This window comes from Carica papaya, chromosome 9, assembly GCF_054855325.1.
Source record: "Carica papaya isolate Zhongbai chromosome 9, ASM5485532v1, whole genome shotgun sequence".
NCBI lineage: Eukaryota > Viridiplantae > Streptophyta > Magnoliopsida > Brassicales > Caricaceae > Carica > Carica papaya.
The window spans coordinates 13,957,795-13,977,799 of NC_142317.1; the positions used below are offsets into that span (position 1 = coordinate 13,957,795).

Sequence of the window (20,005 nt, forward strand, 5' to 3'; positions counted from 1 at the left end):
TTGACTAGCAAATGGCATTCATAAATTCTGTTATGAGCAAAAGAGATCCAACTAATAATAAAATATGAAAGGGAAGACCAGACAAGAGGATGTGACAACTAGGCATAAAGTTTGATTATTGTGTTTTCCAAATACCACCGACCATCACTTTCCGAATACTTCTCAAAGCTTGGACAGCAACTCGTTCTGAACAGGCTTGGCAACTCCATTGTCTTTGACGTCATTGTCTTTCACATCCAATTCACAAGCATTAGGCGGGACATCTACAGCAGGAGAACAGTTGAAAAATCCATGTGGCTGCACCCACAAAAAAGAGTAAAGGTCAGATGTCTCTAGACGGTGAGATTTCAGAATTAGACAAACTTATTGTTCATGTCTTTATGTACGGAGACCTCCTGAGCCTTTGGCTCATGGGTGCACCCCTCTTTCGTAGAGCTACAAAAAGAATAATGTTTCTCAGAAATAGAGCTACTTAGCTGTGCAATGTTAGCAATGCATCAATGTTCCCCAGCAAGTACAAGATTATACTCATGAAAATATATGCAGTGGAACAAACATGTTTTTAGGTACTGCTACCCAAGCCTTCATCAGCTCATGGGTGTATCACTCCTTTATGGAGCTTCTCATCTCCTGTTCAATTTGGATTTACTGCCCAATAGAGCCATAAAAAGGGAATGTTTTTGAGGGCATACCCAAAAAAAAATTGAGTGCTAAAACTGCTGAGCTGCATGGAGCACAATAAATGTATTGACAAAAATGCAGGGACAGATGGGCAAATTGACTATTCTATTGCTGTCAGTAGATGCAAAATCCCCATTTCCACAAAACTGTTCATGGATACGTGATAAAAATAAATAAACAGCATTTCGTACAAAATGCCGATTTTCACAAATTGACTATTTCATTACTTTGCATAGGTACAAAATGCCATTTTCACAGTTGTGTCCATTGATACGTGATAAAGAACATTTCATATATAGCCCAGACGGTGGATTCATATAAAGTGCTGGTAAAAATGTGTTAGTAGATGATTACCATAAGCATGAAACCAATGCGTTCCACTGGCATAACCGGCCAATCTTCCAGCCGAGGAACATGGGTGATTCCAAATACATACCTGCAAGTATCAGAGGAAAATACCAAATCAAGCCAAGCCTGTTAATAAAAACCCAAAGTAAAGTACAGCAGGGTAACAGAGTCATAATCTTTCTACAATAGTAGAACTACAAGCAAGGGAGAAGAAGATCCATAAGTCTTCAACTTCTTGAAATAGCTGAAAAAACCCACATCAATGTCTAGGAAGAACATTCTTGACTTGAGAAAAATGAAACAGCCATCCTAATCGAATTGTATAAATTAAGATAACAATTTCAATAAGCAGCATGAAGAGAAAATCTTCATATGATGATGATTAAACAGTTATGTGAGTTGCTTTGGAGGCAAAGAATAATAGTAGGCTAAAGAGCCTTTTCTTAATTATATAGATCCTTTTTTTTTTGTAAATTTGAAGTATATTTGTATAGATGGTTTATTTAACCAAATTCATAACTTGAAGGAAGAAGGCAAATGAAACAAACCAAAGAACAATATCAGTTTCTTCCAAAGATCGGTTCTGCTTAACCCATGTAGCCAACCCTTCACTAACACGTGGATTTTGATTAGGAAATTCTCCTCCAGGATACATCTCATCACGTGCATAGGGCGTCACCCAAAGATTATGCTTCAGGAAAGCAGCTCTCCTTAAAAACTTGGCCTCAGGACGAGCTAATGGCAAACAGTTTGAACCCGGAACTAATTTGTAACCAGTTAACTGACCAGTCCGGTTTACAGTTCTTGTATTCCTCACCTGGAGCATTGAATAACGTGTAAGTTGGTAGCTCCATAATTGATACAGAGAAGATATTGTCACAATTATTAATATGCAGCAGAAGCAATATGCAAATCAAATGATTGTTTTATCATTACTCCAAAAAGAAATGTAGGAGAAATATCAGCAGAGAATGTGACTGAAACATTTGACTATCAGGGAAAGTTTTATGTACAGTCCAATATGTAGGTTCAAGATAAAATTTTGCATCGGTTGTTTGGAATTAATTGCTCGCTCAAAATACAGGATTCCCGACATATAAGTTTCTTACCAATTGCTAAGCAAAAGTTAAAATTATTAGTTTTCAGGGTTAATAACTCTGAGAAGAGAGGAAGAGAGTGATGTGTGGGGGAAAAGCAGTATGGAATTATGAAGAAAACTACAGAGTTTGCTCAGAATATGAAGTGCCCATTAATCCCATTAAAAACAAACAGCCACGACAATAAAAAAAAATGAATAAAAGGATATACAACCTAGAAGTCATCAAAAAATTGAAAGAATACATAAAATGCACGCTATCAATGAAGAGAAGGACGCCTTACAATCCAGTGGCGAGCAGTCAAGGGATTGCAATCACGCATTGCTTGCAGTTCTGATTTAAGCAATCTCTCTTCAGCATAGAATGCATTATTATGGACATTATTCTCACCGGGCTCCTCAACTTTAACGTCCACCTCAACAACCTAGAAAAATGAAATAAATTATGAGTTACGTTGATTGGATTTTTCTTAATATAGAACTAGAATTGAAGATTATGTGCAAAGACTAAACTAACATATCTGTGATTGGTACACGAACAAAATAGACAATTAAATGCTATTTCTTTCAAATGAAAATATTAGCAAACAGAATGGTCAGGAAAATAATTTTTAGTTGTGGAAATATGCATGGAAATTTTTTTAGGTAAAGAGAATGAGAACTCAAATAAAACCAAGTGGAAAACACATATGAAAAGCTGAGAACTCTTCAAGTTATTAGCTGCACCAGAGCCACATTTCAGTAATTAACAAAAAAAACCCAGTTATTATGTCCAGCAACAACTAACAACCTGAAGCTTAAAAAGCAAGTTACCTGATTAAAAGTTTCACCAGGCTTACAATCAACAGCCATGTCCATGCGAGCAACAAAGAAGTGCTGATGCACTGGTGCATATAATCCCGGTGCAATCATTATACCATATTTTCGAAATTCTCCAGGCTGCAATGCTCCTAAACTGAGGATGCCTGTAAGTTTAACTTCAGCTTCAATTCTTCCATCCTGCAAGAAAATTAACATGGTAAGATGCATTATTAAGATTGACCCAGAAAAAAAAAAAAAAACAAAGATGGCTTCAATATGAAGCTGATGTGAAGTTTAAGTATAAACTGTCAATTATTTGAAACATAAAACCTTGCGATGTGTAGAACTACTCAAAATTTATGGTTTTCTTCTATATAAGTTTCACTTTCTTTCTGATGAATTCCAACACAGTTTCTTCTATTTAGATATGATCTGCAGCACATGCATCAAACCTTTTACAGAAAATGTGGCCTTTGACTTGCCTGATAGAAATGCCAGAAAAAACCATACTCATAGTTAGCCACAGTGCAAATAAAAGAAACTGTTAGCCGTCTAGACCTTCGAACTTCGGCTAAACCTGTTCTCCAATCTTGATGCTTCCATAGGATACCATGATCCTCCTCATGCAAACATACACAGTTCTCAATTGTTTCAACTCCGCCAGTGAAATTTGTAAAATGAGCATCAAAATACTTGATATAGCCCAAACAATCACATCCCTGCAACAGCAGTAAAAAACTTCATGTGAACTTTAAGACAGGAAGAAGAACAAAGTAAAGAATTAAATTTCAAACCTTCTTAAGGGAATGTGCATTTTTTCCAAGCCCATCTTCTCCAGCATCAAAAGCATTCTTTCTGTAGTGTGGATCATTTGGATCCCCATACGGGACAACCATCTCCACGAAACTCAATCTGTGGGCAACAGGTCTCCGACCCCGACTACCATCAACATAAGCAACAGAGTATATTACCAAACCCTCCCTTGGAGTGAAACCAATACGAAAATTCCACTGCCAAACAGACATCAAATAAATGAGGAGGATTGGCAAGCTTCACTTACTAAAAAACAAACCAATACCAGTCTTCTCAAGGTGTACCTTCTGCCATTCCACAAATGACCCATTGACACGAAAGCTGGGACCTTCAGGCTGAAGAATCTGCAAAGGCTTCACATCACTTCGGTCAACACCACCTCGTGTTTCACCAGGAGTATAGTTCCTTAAAGGATCAGCTGGAGGAAGGGGAACAAGTTTACGATCTTCAAATTCAATCACCATCATGTTTTGCATATCTACAAGTACATAGATGCCCTCTACTGGTCGGGCATAACCATTTTCCATTGGAGAATCACTCTCAGTTCTACAAAATATAAGTGGCTTGGCAAGCCTCCGACTAGGGGCATCTGCATTGCTGTAATAACCCACACACCTGCCAGAAGCACACGTAGACCAAAGCGTAATTACAATGAGATGGCATAAGTATTAACTTAGCCTTGAAACTACAGGAACACAAATCTTACATACCAAGGGTCAACCATAACAAGATCCATGTCTTCAATGCCCCTCTTCTTCATTGCCTCCATAAATTGAGGGAAGGCTTTAACAACAGCTTCGCATTCAGCATATTCTGCAGCATCCTGAAGATGGAAGAAATAATTCAAAAGAAAAAATGTAAAGTGATCTTCAAATGTAACCTATAAGTAAATGCTATAATTTCCATCAAAAAAAGGAAAAGAATTTTCAGCTGTCCGATCTGGCAAATATATTTGTTTCTGACTTCCAAGTGGCACCAGCTTAAGAGATGATAAATAAACCTACTGAGAACAATCTTTCTTTTGATGTTCTGCTAAGTTGTAGTAAGGCTGAAAAACTTGTCTCAAAGATGTCAAAGAACATCCAATAAGGGTGGAAATTCTGCTGAATTTGAATAATTCAGCAGAAGAATAAATTAAAAAGCATAGATGCAGAAATGCTATGATTAACCTAATTAGATAGATCTATGATACATGACAAACCTTTTTAAAACCAATCTTCAGCACTACTCATACGAGGGCATTACAAAGACATGTGAGCCCTAAATACGAAGTAAGAGATTAGCATTTCATATGTTGATCTTTAGTTGCCAGTGTCCTGCTGGGGTTTTGGCTAGGAATTATATAAGTTTCGTAAATGGTTTAAATTTTGATGGCTAGTTCTCGATATTTAAACAGCACTTCAGGGGTTTTCTTGTTTTTCAATATTCATAATGATGTCATACAAAATTTTATTACCTCGGCCAAATAAAAGCATTTGGGTCAAACACTAGAAATACATTTGTTCGTGGATAAAATCAGTTGTTCAGAGATAAGAGTAAAAATCAGTCATGCAAACATAAAAAATTAGATTTGCAATTACAATATTTTCATGAATGTTACTCTTGAACAATAACCAAAAGAAAAACTACAATGGATGTTTGAACATAATTCTTAAGAAGTAAATTAGTCCAACTTATTGCCGTTAACAAAGAAATTCAAACTGAAATCTAAAACCTCAAATGCTAAGTGCAGACAAATGAATCAGGTCAACAATCGAGTTCCTTGAAGCACATACCATTGGTGGCTGAACATTCGCGACAACTTGTGACGAGACTACTTTCCCCCTGTGATGCCCACCTCGAGTTACCGCATGTACTTCTGATAATTCAACAACCCATACACTGGTCTCATTGGACTTTTTGTTGTAAACAACAAGTCTTGCTCGTCTTGGAGGGAGTTTGGTAGGAATAATAGGTCCACCTTTACTTTTGGGAAGCAATGACGGCTGAAACGGAGGGAAGAAATATGCATCTGCCAACGCAACAACATGTTTATCTGGTTCCAAAAGAACCACTTCAATAAAGCGCATGCTATCTCTAACCTGAAATAGTAAATATTTATCAGCCCACCACCTCAAATGTGTAATTGGTTAGAATTGTCATGGAACATATAATTTTACATGTAGAAGACTATCATAGTACAATTAACAACCTCAGGAGTGGCTCCAGCAGCCCTAACTGTTGCTACTGCTACTGAGATTTCAGCTGCAGATAAAGGATCCAAAGGATGGCTTGTTTGAGCCCTCAGCATAACGGGGATCCCTGTACAAGCAACGGAACAAACACAGATAAAGTGGAAGGGAATTAACAATTTGATTTGGCTTTCTTCACACCAAAAGATGTATGAAAAAGCATAGAGAAAAATAAAGTCTTTAGAGCTGCGGAGAATATTTAAAATAATCAGCAGAACAGGCGCAATTAGCAGGCATCCACAATGAATAGAAGCACCTATAAAACCTCATTAAAAATGTAGATAGAAATTTACTATCAACATTTCTTTTTATAGAAAACAAAACGAAAACGTAAGGTAAGGGAAAGAAACATCATCAAATAAAGCATCACGAATTCAAAGTTGCTCTCGGGAAAACTGAATTTAGAAAGGAAAAGAAAAAAGAAAATCGAATAAAGAAGAAACAGACATTCATTTAGCTCCTCTCACAAATAAAAACACATTTCGAACTGATATTATTTGAAAAGAATTAAATGAAACATATATATTCGATTATTTTCCGGCGTATGTAAATCCAGATCATGTAACTGTCCAATATCAACTTTTTATCTTCAGTTCAATAACATGCATCCGCAGGGAACAATACAGAGCCTAGATATCAATATAAAGTACTGAAGTAAAATAAAAATAAAAATAAAAACACATCAACAATCAAAAGGTATAGAACTTAGGGGAAAAGAGATAAATCAAGATTAAAAAAAAAAAAAGGCCTGATAAATGACGATCTAACAGGAAGGTTATTTTGAATGTTATTAACAGAAACAACTCTCCAGCACGCGTGAAGAGACACATAGGGGCAGAAAGAGATCCGCACCTTTTGTAGGGGGATTAGTGCAAGGTTCTGGAAGCGAATCAACAGGACGAATCAGGGGCGCCATGGCAGCTTTCTTGGCACGCGGATCGTCGAGACGATCGGTGGAGGCGACAGGCCAATCTGGAACCACATTGGCTGCGGTAGGGACTGCAGCGACGATGGGAGGAGAGTCGGTGGCGCCCTGGTGGAGGCAACAGGGCGTCGCTTTTTGCGGAGCTGGGGCCATTGCAGAGGGTTCGCGAGCTCTCCAAATCCACGGCAGTAAGTCTCAATACAGTCAGCTGACATACAGCAAATCCTCTATTTTCACTCAGTCTTCGTCTCTCTCTTTCTCTCTTTCCTTATCTCAATCTCTTGACACGACCACTTTCTAGTATCCAAAGGAGTGTGAAGGGAGCTTGAAGAAAAGAAAAAGAGAAAGGAAGGAAGATCGTGAAGAGAGATTTCCTCCGAAATTGGAGATTTATAGCGTCAAAGGAGTTGCAGTATATCAAATGAAAAATAGAAGGGAAGGAAAAATGGGGAAGGAAGGAGGAGAGTTGGATTTGCAATTTGGAAAGACAGAGAAATATACAGAGGGAAGGGAGGTGAAATTTAAGGTAATATTAATAATAATATTGGGGAAGGAAAGTGAAGAGAGAGCACGTGAGTTTTGTTTCCTTTTCGGGTGATTAATTTTAATTTGTAATTAAATTTTAAATTTTTTGGAAAGGGGATAAGGCTTAAAAAAAAAAAAAAAAGTGAAGAAAGAAAAAGGCGGGGCCTTATCAAGGACCTAAAAGTAAGATAAGTGAGAGACGGGCGGGGGTAATGGACAAAAATAATCAAACCAAACAAGCTCACTTTTTCTGATATTACAATGATAAGGCCACAAGAGTTGTGAATTTACGTATAAGGACCTACATTTCCTAATTTAGCAATTTGGTCCTTAGATTTTTTTTTTTTTTTTTTTTTTTTTAATATTTTTGTTTTAAAAACAACTATATATATCTTAGGATTTTAAACCATTTTAAAATTCCTAAATTAAATTTTCATTATAATTTCTTTTTACGAAATTTAATTGAAATCAACCATAATATTTTACATAATTTAAATCAATTTTATGTTATGTGAAATAATAATATGATATATTATTTTTATACGTAAAAAAAAAAAAAGGAATCAAAATCTTATATGATAATAAGAATTAATAATAAAAAAATTGAAAAATGGTGAAATTAAAAAGGATTTCAGATCTTAAATTGTTGATGATTGATAAGTTGATGAATAATTTTTTTGAGTGTAAAGCTATATTGTACTACGAGTGGTACAAGAATGGACTTTGATACATTGTCTGGAGCTTGTTTGGCTGCTATTATATATATATATATATATACCCATGTGTCACTTTCTTAACTCTAACATCCAATATATGGATTTGACAGGTCACCTTCATTTTTTTACACCTTATCTATCACTTACCACTTTTCAATTCAATTTAGATGCCTTTGTCTTTATACATATATTATAAGGATACGTCAGTAGGAATACCAATTATTTGTGACATGGGTAAAAATAAATAAATAAATCTTAATATGTTATATGGATTTCATATTAGAATATATATATATATACACACACACATTAGTGTAGGAATACCAATTATTTGTAACATGGGTAAACATATATATGAATTTCATATTAAAATAGCTGGCATGTATTAAGAGTACTTTATTCTAAAGTTTTATGTGACCAATAAACAGTGCGATATGATGATAGTGGCCGGTAGGGTCCTCCACGAATGATGGAGCTTCATCTTTATACATATATATATATATATATATATGATATTGGCGTGGACAATAACAACAACAACACCAACACAGAGATCCAACAAGGTAAGAAGAAGGTCCTCCGTATTTGCATTGGATCTTCTTCATATAATAATAATAATAATAATTTCTTTGTTTCATTTTGCTTCATGTAGGGGTTAAGTTGTAGAGTATGTTTCTACCGAATACTTTATTTATTAAATCTACCAAATTATATTAATAAAATACAAATTATATTAACTTTTATTTCAAAAATGATATTCGGTCCACTTTTAATATCAAACTTTTAGTTTAAACGAATCATGATCCAACACCTTCTCTTTTAAGATTGTGTAATACTCTAAGTATTTTAAATATTTACTTACTGATTAAAATTATCACCACTGTTCATATAGTTTGAAAACTTGAAAAAAAATTTAGCAGCATTTTTATTACATTGTGGTTCTCAAATTCTTTTACCGTAAATATCTCAACTTAGAATCCGGTAATGTATTTGTATTAAAGAATAAAAATGGTGCTTAAAATTTCAGCTTTTCTTGAATTCAGATAGTCTAGAGAAAATTGAGGTTGCAGCCAACACCCACATAATAATATATTTTGGTTGATGCGGTCCAACACATATCCTTTGTATAAATTAAAGAAGGCTTAATTTTAATATTATGGTGGGGGGGTGCCCGAAAATGTATTTAATTTGATTCAAGTGGGTTTTGGAAATGCTGTTTGTATTAAATAAATATGTTATTATAAATAAAAAAAAGTTTATGGTGAGTCAGCGCTGAGTGGATGTCCGGATGCACTGCAAAAAATCATCATCCAAGTTAATAATAATTAGTAAGTTTATTATTAAATTTAGGATTAAAATTACTTTTTTTAAAAAAAATAAAACTAAAAATAAAACATGTATCGTACCCAAATATATATTATAAAAAGTACAAATAAGAGGTTAAATACATTTTTAACTGCTTTTGATGAATATATAAATTATTTATTTATTTATTTATTTTAATGAAATACAGTTTCCTTTATACTTGCACGCTTCATTGATTTTAATACATAATTACATATTTGCTTGTAAATGGATATATATATATATCAATTTTAAAATTATAATACAGACCACCTATGACCAATAATGCAGCCTCTTTATTTGATTTTCTTTTTTGTTTTGTTCCACATTAATAGATAAGATTTTATCTCCTTTTATTATTATTATTATTATTATTTTATTAAATATTGTTTAATTATACTAAATTAATTACTGTTATATATATATATATTTATCCTTATTTATTATTCCGAATTATATATCTATATATAGTTGAGTCTACCATAGCACTACATCGCTCGCAGCATTTGACTTTTCTTTTTCTTCAAATAATTCTTTTTTTTTTTTTGGAAGCGTGAATTGGGTGTGAGTTTACAACATCATGAAAATAAATGATGACTTATTAATTTAGCTTTTGAATTATAAGTTATATTATAATTAAGATTTTTTTTATTATAAATCAGTTTCTGAATTTATAAAATTATTTTAAATTATAATTTAAATTATTTTTATATTATTAATAAAATTTTATGTTATTTATGGTACATAAGAAAATAGATTTAAAATATAATATTTTTGTTTAAAATTATGACTAATTATTGTGTGGTTCTTTTTTTTCTCTTTATTATTGTATGTCCTGTAAGAACTTCGGCCTATAAACTAGTAAGGTGATAATATTGTTACCTGTATAGAGAAAAACTAAAGAAAGATTGAACAAAAGCAAGCAAGACAAAGAGCAATGGAGAGAGAGAGAGAACCCTCTAGGGTTTCTTTCATTTTTAATTCTCAATGGTTCTTTTTTTTTTTTTTGCAATTGCTTGTACCTAGGTTAAAATATTCATGTGCACTTACACCTCATTTACATATATGCTTTCCACTTCTAACCCCAATGAATACAAATATATATATATATATACAATTTTAAACGAAAATGCACTTACAAGTTACTTCAATCTGTTTCCCCTACAAGCTCTTAATGTGGGCTCATCTTTTATTGGCCTAGGCTGATCATGTTCAACATCCCCCTTTAAGACGACGAGTATATATTCTTTGCTCCTATCTTACTAATGTGAGAAATGAGAAGTTTGTTTGCTAGTGGTTGGGTGAAGATATTTGCAATTTAATGATCATTGCTCTCATGTTTTGTCACATTACTCCCATCTTGAATATTCTCACGAACTAGATAACAGTCCATCTCTTTATAGTTCATTCTCCCATGTAACACATGATTGTTGGCTATATAAGTTGTACCTTTGTTATCATAGTGCACAATGGTTGGTTGTACATGTTTAATTCTCAAGTTGTTTAAGAGGTACCTTATCCAGCTTAGCTCATAATAAACATTGGTCGTGGCTATTTACTCAGCTTCTGCAAATGAGCAGGATATTGTAACAACCTATTTTCTCATATAAGAAAAGAGCGCTATTACACATATAGAATTAGATAAATAGCGCAATTGTACAGAGTTACAAATCATGAGGCTATAAAATCTCTAATAACATTTCTACAGTAAATCTTATACCCACTTTACATAATAATTTCTCAAAATCATGTAAAAGATGCTTCCAAGTCTTCATTTGACCTTGAACTTGCTCTTGATTTTTTTATCTTAGAAATGATAAAAGGAAGTGAGCTACCACATGCCCAATAAAAATAATTTAAGATTCCAATCCAAAAATCTAACATAATATACTAATTCGACTCGTTACCTTCACTCCAAACTTACCACACTCTGCACACCTATCCAATTTCTACCCTCGAACTACAATCACGTCAAGTTACTAATTACATGTTTTCACTTCTCGTATGCCTCGCTTCATTCAAAAGTTGTCCACAAGTGCATAACTTGTAATCTTGTGATTGCAATTTATTCTCAAATCTCATAAACACTATATCATAATCACATTAATTACACGTGTTCACACAGAATATTTTTTTTTAAATACATATTCACATACAAAATATCCTTCCTTAAACACATATTTACACATAGAATACTTTTCCTTAAACACGTATTCAAACACTAATACCTTCCATAAACACATATTCACACATACAATACCCTTTCTTAACACATTCACACACAATATATGCCTTTTTAAACACATATTCATATAACAGTAAATTCTCATCATTCACTAAACATAACCAATTGGTAAATTCCTATTGTTTCATATGATAACATTTAGTCATAATCGCGGGAGGAAATAATGATTCACACTATCAACATGGATCATACACATTCACATGTCATAGTTATTGTCATCATATAATCATAGTCATAACTATAGTAACGATTCACATCGTCCCCCAGGGACACAAATCATAATCACTGTCATAGATAGGATTTACATCGTCCCCCCAAGGTCATGATCACAACCATAATTACAATTCACATCGTCCCTCAGGGACATAAGTCATAGTTACAAAGTAATAAAATGGTCCATGAGATAGAGTTCGTAATCATTCCATACCGATCCTAGGATGCACATTTACTCATATAACCCTAATAAAAAATTCTTACTACTTATCTATATATTCCCTAACATGGTTTTATTAGAGATTATAATTTTAAACCTCTTACATAACTATTTTCATTTCATTCTTGTAGGAGTTCTATTTCTTCATTTCCAAATGTCTAATTTATTCATTCATAAATTATCGAACTCATCAACTCCCAAGATAATTCAATTTGTCAAGGATATCTAAAAAATTTGATCACATAATTACACTCAATTATTCACTTCATGAAATCATTTATTCACTCCCTCATTTATACTCGCCCAACACTTCAACATTTCGTCTTGATAATATTTGCTATTAATCTTAAATTATTCATATTCATTCAACACTACATAAATATTTCATTCTTGCTTCTTAATCGCTAATTCTTAATGCACTTTCATTATTTTATATTTTTAATATCATAACTTTTGTTACTATCACTATTACCATATAAATATATTTACCTTTTTAGGAATTTAATAAAATTTTTCTTAAATTAACTTAACTATTTCTCAAGACTCTTAGCTCCTGATAATTATTTTTGTTTACACAACCCATTACTGTTCATTCACAAGATAGGTAGGTAATCTATTCGGATGTCCTTTGGACCTAAATGATTATTAGCTTTAACCTACTTTATCTATTTCTAGGCTAGAAGTCCAATAAAATATTCCTCTCTAACCCATCTTAACATCAGAACTGTATCCCCTTCCAACTAAACTAGAAGCTAAAAGGCTTAGCCCATTTGGTAAAATTTTCAATTCTTCTAATTTATACATCATCTCTATTTAATTTTTATTTTTTTCTTTCTTTTAATTGGCCCAAACATTCCTTTCTAACCCATTTTAAAAAGGCTCAATCAGTGTTATACCTTGCATCCCTTCCTATGGACTCGGCCCATAGATATATTTATAATATACGTATATATATTGTAATTTCAATCTTTGATACCCATTTCAAGTGGATCAGAGGCCTAATAAATCTAAGCACACTTACGTACTGTTTACATCTTTTTTTTTATTTTGCTTTATTTACTTATTATAATATTTATTTTATTTTAAATTTATTATTATTCTTTTTATAGATTACCCAAGTATTTTATTTTATTTTTTATATGGACCCAAAGCCCAACTCTATTAGCTCAATTCTGTTTTTCTTGTTATTATTATTATTATTATTATTATATTATATTATATATTTTTTTACTAGCAAACCCATCAAAGAGTTTATTAGGCTCAGGTTTGATATAAAACCATCATGGAATTAGATCTTAACCTGACCCGACCCAACATCAAAAACCTTTTCCATCATCTTCAACCTTTGAAAAGTCTAATTGCACTTCACTTTTAATCCCAGTCGCCATCTACATCACATAACACTCAACCCTTTCATGTTTTGTTTATTCATCGTATAATTTGTCAATAATATTCACAACAATCAATAGTTATTATAAATTTATAACAAACAATGAATCTAAATAAAATGTATTAGCTTAGATTTAGGGATTTAGAGTATAAACTACTCTTTCTTTTCTCCAGATCTCGAATAGACAAGTTTGATGTGCGGTGTAAGTTTCTTATTCACTTGTAGCTACATAAATGTGATATACACAAAGATTTATTTCAACATTCAATCTAGAATTGCGAGGGTCCTTTGGATTTGAATTTTTGAATGAAAGAACATTTATCAAATGAAAAAATACCTCTTGGGTTGACATTTAAGCACTTTCTTCCCTTAGCCGATCAGTGCTCACTTTCTATCTCTCTCACAATCGATCCTCCCTCTCTCTCAATCCTTTTTGTCATTCCATTCTCCCTCTAGGATTTGATTTAATAAAAGCAAGGTATTTGTACTCGGGTGGGACGAATTTTAGACCATTGGATCTAGGGATTCACTTCTACTCATTCGATTTAGGTTTTATTAAAGGTGTTTTGTCATTTTATCATCTCTTTAATCCTAGTCGTTGGATCTACCTTATGCGATCTAGGTCGTTTTATTCTTTTGGGCTATTACAGCTACTATATGTTGTTTCTTTAATTTCTAACTAACCAGTGATATCCTAAAAAATATATAGTACTTAATTATATATTTTGGTATGTTCTGACATGTTTTTCAGTGACTAGGTACTGAGTTGTAATTTAGAAGCACATGAGTAAAATAACCCCTATTTGGGTGGCATATTGACATATTTCATAACTCTGTATGTGGCCTTCAAATGTTGATTTCTTGGTTGTTTCATGAATTGAATCATGAGTTATACTGAGTACGATATATCAAGCTTTGTGATCATTGAGTAAATGACTCTTCCAATTAATTTTCTGTACATCGTCAAATCCGAGATTAATTCCCATTTTCTTTGGAGCACCTAAGGTTTTGATATAAGAGAACCACAGATGTTCTGGTACCCAAGATCCTTGTGTCTTTAAGTAGATCTAGTGCATACTTATGTTATGATATATGGATTCTTTATCTGGAATGTGCAATCTCAAGACTCAATAAATATTTTAAATTTCCCAAGTCCTTGATTGGAAGTTTTTTGTCCATCTCAGACTTTAGTTCATTAATATACTCAATAATTTTTTTAGCAATGATTACATTATCCACACACACAAGTAACATTGTAAATTATTTTCCTTTTGCCCACACAAGTATATTATAGTATGCCTTTGATTGTATAAAACCCTGCTGAAATATAAAGTTTTAAAAGTTTAACATACCACTGTCTAGAAGCTTGCATGAGCTCGTAGATGCTCTTCAAGAACGTGCATACCTTTTTTTGATCTCTATTGGGATATCTTAAAGGGAGTTCTATATAAAGTTATTTTTTCTAAGTCACCATGCAAGAATGCATTATTGAAATCAAGTTGATGGAGATGTCATCCTCTAATGGTTGCTAATGATAGGAGCAATCTAACTAAAATAATTTTAGTCACAGGTAAAAGTGTCTTATGATAATCTAACTCATGTTTATATGTAAACCCCTTGGCAATCAGTCTTAATTTGTATCTTTCAATGGTTCCATCAGCATCAAAACACCTTATGACTCTTTTTCCACATGACAAATCTGTAAGAATTCAAGTTCCATTATGCTCAAGTGTTTTAATATCTTCTTCATTCGTTTTTATTCATTTAGGAATTTTATAAGCTTCTTAATACATGTTAGGTTTCCCTTGTGAATCAACAGTAAAAGTATATCCCTCGTGTCTCTTATTGATAACCTTATAAGAAATTGTAAAGGCTATAGAAATAACTCCACCTCCTATAGTGTTTTATTTATGCAATAACTTTCAGTTGTTAAAGAAATTGCTAACTTGTACACATACATTTTCCTTTAGATAAGAGGGAGGTCTTCTAGTTATTGTCGACCTTCTTAAATTGTCAAGGTGCTCAATAATTTCCTCTTCTTCCATCATGGCTTCATCTATCACTTATTCTTTTGATTGATTTATTGGTTGGACCTCGATTCTATATCACCACTAAGATGGTTTTGAGCATTCAATCTTATGAATTCAAAATCATCCCTTTCATTTATATTTTTTAGAATACTTGCGTTCTGCATGTATTTCACATGGTTGTTATTTGACTACTGGTCTAGATTTTGTAAAGGAATATGTTATCATGTAATACCATATTTCTTGAAACAAGGACTTTGTTTTTATTATGCCCAACAGCTTATAGCCTTTAACTCCAAGGGTATCCCAAAATACATATTTTTTTACTTCAGGGTTGAACCTATGTCTGTTGGTAGTAAGAGTTGAAGTAAATGTCAAACACTCAAATAGATGAAAGCAGTCCTGTTATCTATGAAAACATTTTTCAAATAGAGTTTTATGATCAATAGTATATGAGAGTGTCCTATTGATCAGATAAACTACTGTAAGGATAAAGTCACTTCAATACTTTAGTTCTAAGCCACTTTAGAACTTTAGTGCTCTTGGCATCATTTAGTATATGTTGTTGCTTTCTCTCAACTTTTTTATTTTGTTTTGGTGTTTATAAGAAACTCTTTTGATGAATGATTCCTTTCCTCATATTCATTTCAAGTTCTCCCCATCATCACTATGCACAATCTTGATCTTGGGGTTGAACTGAGTTTTTTACAAGGATTTAGAAACTCTCCAAAATGCAATACGTTTTTGATTTTGACATAAGCAAATATATTCGCACACATCTACTATAAAGTCATCCACAATAGAGAAAAACTGACAATATCCACCATAGAAAATTTCATCATAAGCCTCTCAAATATTACAATGTATCATATTAAAATAGTGTTCATATTTATACTAACTAATAGAAAGCAAAGGCCTATACATTATGGCTAGTGGACATACATGATAAGATCTATATTTCTTACCTTTCAAAGCATTTGAGAGAAATTTTGACTTGGACACTGAACTGTGTCCCAACCGATAATGTTAGATATTAAAAGTTTGACCTTGATTCAGTTAAGAGAGAAATGTTATAGACAAGCCCTAGTGAGAATATGGCTAAATTCTCATCCAATCCTAAAAGGTACAAGCCTTCTTTCACTCTACTTAGTCCAATTATCTTTTAAGTTAAAAGGTCCTATATCACATAAGACTATAGTGACAAAATAAGATAACACTTTGATTCTTCAACAAATCTTCTTGTCAAAATCAAATTAAATTTGAAACATGGTATACGATGGACATTATAAAGTGTCAATGTATATGTAATCTTCACAGTTTTAATATAAGAAATCTTCACCCTATCTCCATTCAGTAAAATAACCTGTGAAGAAATATTTTTTGCAACTCTAGTATATAAAAAGATGATGTAGATATAATGCGATATAAAACTATAATGTCTACGATCCAGAGCAACATTTATTTATTTTAATATATTGAATGAGTTAAAAAACAAAGACACATACTAGATAACCTTGACACATTTGCGTCCTGAGTTTTATTAACTGGTGACTGTATAGGTTGTCTTGGGGAGAGCTTTGACTGCATCAGTGCCATTAGTTGTATATATTGTTATTTAGTGATGATTGCTTGTTTTTCGTTAATCTTTGGCTCATAAGAGCTAAGTGAGTATACTTGATTAATACTTGATTGTTTACCTTTCCCATAGGTTTTATGGCCCTTTAGGTACAAATACAATTATAAACACGTCTTTGCAGTATGCCCAGACATATATCATTATAAACATTTTGGTATATTTGGGTTGACCTTAAAACACCCTTCTATAAAATGACCCACAACTTTACAATAGTAGTAGTAATTTTCATGATTTGAGGTGGATCCTTTTACTGTTTTGTTTACTTTAATAGTAAAAGTTAAGGTTTTTTTAGCCGTAACATCTAATGATATCTTTCAAGGCTTAGTCTTGCTAAATAATTAGATACACATCATTCAAACTAGAGAAAGGTTGTATGAGTAATATTTAGGCTTTGATAGCTTTTTAGGACTTATTCAATCCCATAAGAAGATTCATTACCTAATTCCTTTATTAATACTCTACTATAATTTTCAAATTCCCACATGTATAATTCAAGATCAATTCATAATTCATCAAATAACGCTTTTAACTTTGAAAAGTAAACACTTATAGTATCTTGATTTTATATAAGATCCCACACTAGATGTCTACCATGAATGTATTATGTATCCATGTGATGACAATATTATTACACTGCAATCAATAATCCATGAGTGGATCGTTTGGGTCTATTGACTCTTTTAAACTTTTAACTCAATATTGTGTTTATTTTATAGATATACAATAGGTTTAATAGTTGTTTGCATCTAATAGTTGTGTTACAAGCAACATACTTGAACTGTTTTTACTGCTAATATAATATGAGATGCTAGGAAGTGTAGGGTCGAGAGCATTCCCACTCGATGAGGAAGGTTCTTAACGAAGAAGAAAGCTCGCCATCTGACTTGAGTTCTCATTGTCCATATGCTCTTATACCATGTAAGAACTTCAACCTGTAAGATGGTAGAGTGATAGTCTTGCTATATATATATATATATATATATAAACAACATAAAAAAAAAAAAAAAATGAAGACAAGTAAGGCAGAGGGCAATGACAAGAGGGAGAGAACCTGACAGGATTTTTTTTTGCTTTATTTTTTATTCTTTTAGTCCTCAAATGGTTCTCACACTTTTTTTTTTTGTGATTATTTATACATAGGTTAAATTATTCATAATACATTAACGCCTCACTTACATGTAATCCTTTCTACTTCTAACCACAACAAATACAAATATATATATATATATATATATATATATATACATACATACATATAGTTTTGGACGCAGACTCAATTACGAGCTACCCTAACATGTCTGGCTTGTGGCCTTTTCATTTGGACTCGTTCTTTATGAGTATGGGTTAATCATGTTTTGACATGTATTGTTTAAATAAAATATTTAATTTTTTGTTTCATTTTTTTTTTTAAAGATTAATATTCAATTGCTACGAGTTTCAAACTTAATACATGAATAGAACTTGTTAATTTTATAAAGTAATTTTTCTTTAGCCTCTTTTTTTTTTTTCATAGTAATAATTATGAATACGACAATCTGTCAACATAATTTATTTGAGCAAAGAAAAAATTCCTCAAATTATCTGAAATAAAACTCTCATTACATATATTTTTATTTAATCAATTAAATAATATATTTATACAAAATCATCAACTTATCTATTTTAATATTATAAAATGTTTATATAGATCTAATAAATTTAAACAACAAAACTAAATCCAATTATATAAAAAAATATTTTAATAAACTTAGATTCACAATTAAATAACAACATGTGGACTCAACTAGAGTTATGATTTAATATATATATTTTTGTCTGAAGTCACTTGTGATGTTTGACTTCTTTTGCTAACAAGTTCTAAAAATTATTAAATTATTTTACTACAAAAGGTATATAAATTTTTGACACAATTAAAACTATCATTTTTAAAAATTAAATCATATATTAATTAAAAATTAATATCAAAAGTCTTTATCTAATTGGTGGGTGGGGCCCAATATCCCAAAGAGAGATTAATTTTAAGAAACGACATCGTAACTGTCTAATAAGTTATCAATCGATATGCTAGTTTTTTAGGCGTATACCGTTTGCGAATTATCTTTTTTTTTTTTCAAAAAAAAAAAGAAAGTAAATTTTAATAATTTAATTAGGATTAATAATTTATTTTATTTAAATTAAGTAAGGACATATATATGAACTATTTCTTTTCTAAGAACATTTTTCTCAAATTTGGATAATAATTTATGTTTACTAAAACTTCTTACATTTTAATTTATTTTTGCTCTTGCCCAAATAAAATTAAAAAAGACTTTTTTTGTTAATTTTTAAAGACTATAGAAAAATAAGTAATAAGTCTAATAATCAATTTATAGTTAAAAAGAGGAATCTAATAGTAATATAATATATAATTTAGAGATTACTTTAATAAATTGTTCAATTTTTATTATTTTATAATGGAATTTAAATTCATCAATTAGTTATTAAAATTTTATAAAAATTATCATTGAGTATAATTTTTTTATTAAAAATATATACATTTCATTAATTAGATAACACATATATTCATAGTAATACAATTTTCTACTATATACATACCATAAAATAAAATCTAACTCAAATTTGTAATTTCTTTATAGAAAAAGAATAAACCATCCACAAAAGAATTTTGTTAATTTTTCCCAACATCATCTAAACATTTATCTAATTCTTAATCAATTATTTGTTAATTTTCCACCATTTTGTTGTTGGCATAAAATGTAATCAAAACCAAGGAGAGTAACTTGTAAATATGTAC

General features: G+C 31.5%; 1 protein-coding gene across 1 annotated transcript; it reads right to left on the reverse strand.

Moving 5' to 3' along the window:
- On the reverse strand, nucleotides 1-7,411 carry LOC110810124 (spermidine copper dependent amine oxidase 2-like). Its single transcript, XM_088211263.1, has 12 exons — nucleotides 6,823-7,411; nucleotides 5,931-6,040; nucleotides 5,515-5,820; nucleotides 4,450-4,562; nucleotides 4,024-4,354; nucleotides 3,721-3,936; nucleotides 3,409-3,645; nucleotides 2,939-3,124; nucleotides 2,410-2,550; nucleotides 1,578-1,846; nucleotides 1,036-1,117; nucleotides 1-297 (listed from the first exon to the last, which is right to left on the reverse strand). Exons 1-12 carry the CDS (start codon nucleotides 7,046-7,048, stop codon nucleotides 163-165), a joined length of 2,352 nt encoding a protein of 783 aa, XP_088067389.1. The 5' UTR covers nucleotides 7,049-7,411; the 3' UTR covers nucleotides 1-162.
- Between the last annotated feature and the right edge of the window lie 12,594 nt (nucleotides 7,412-20,005).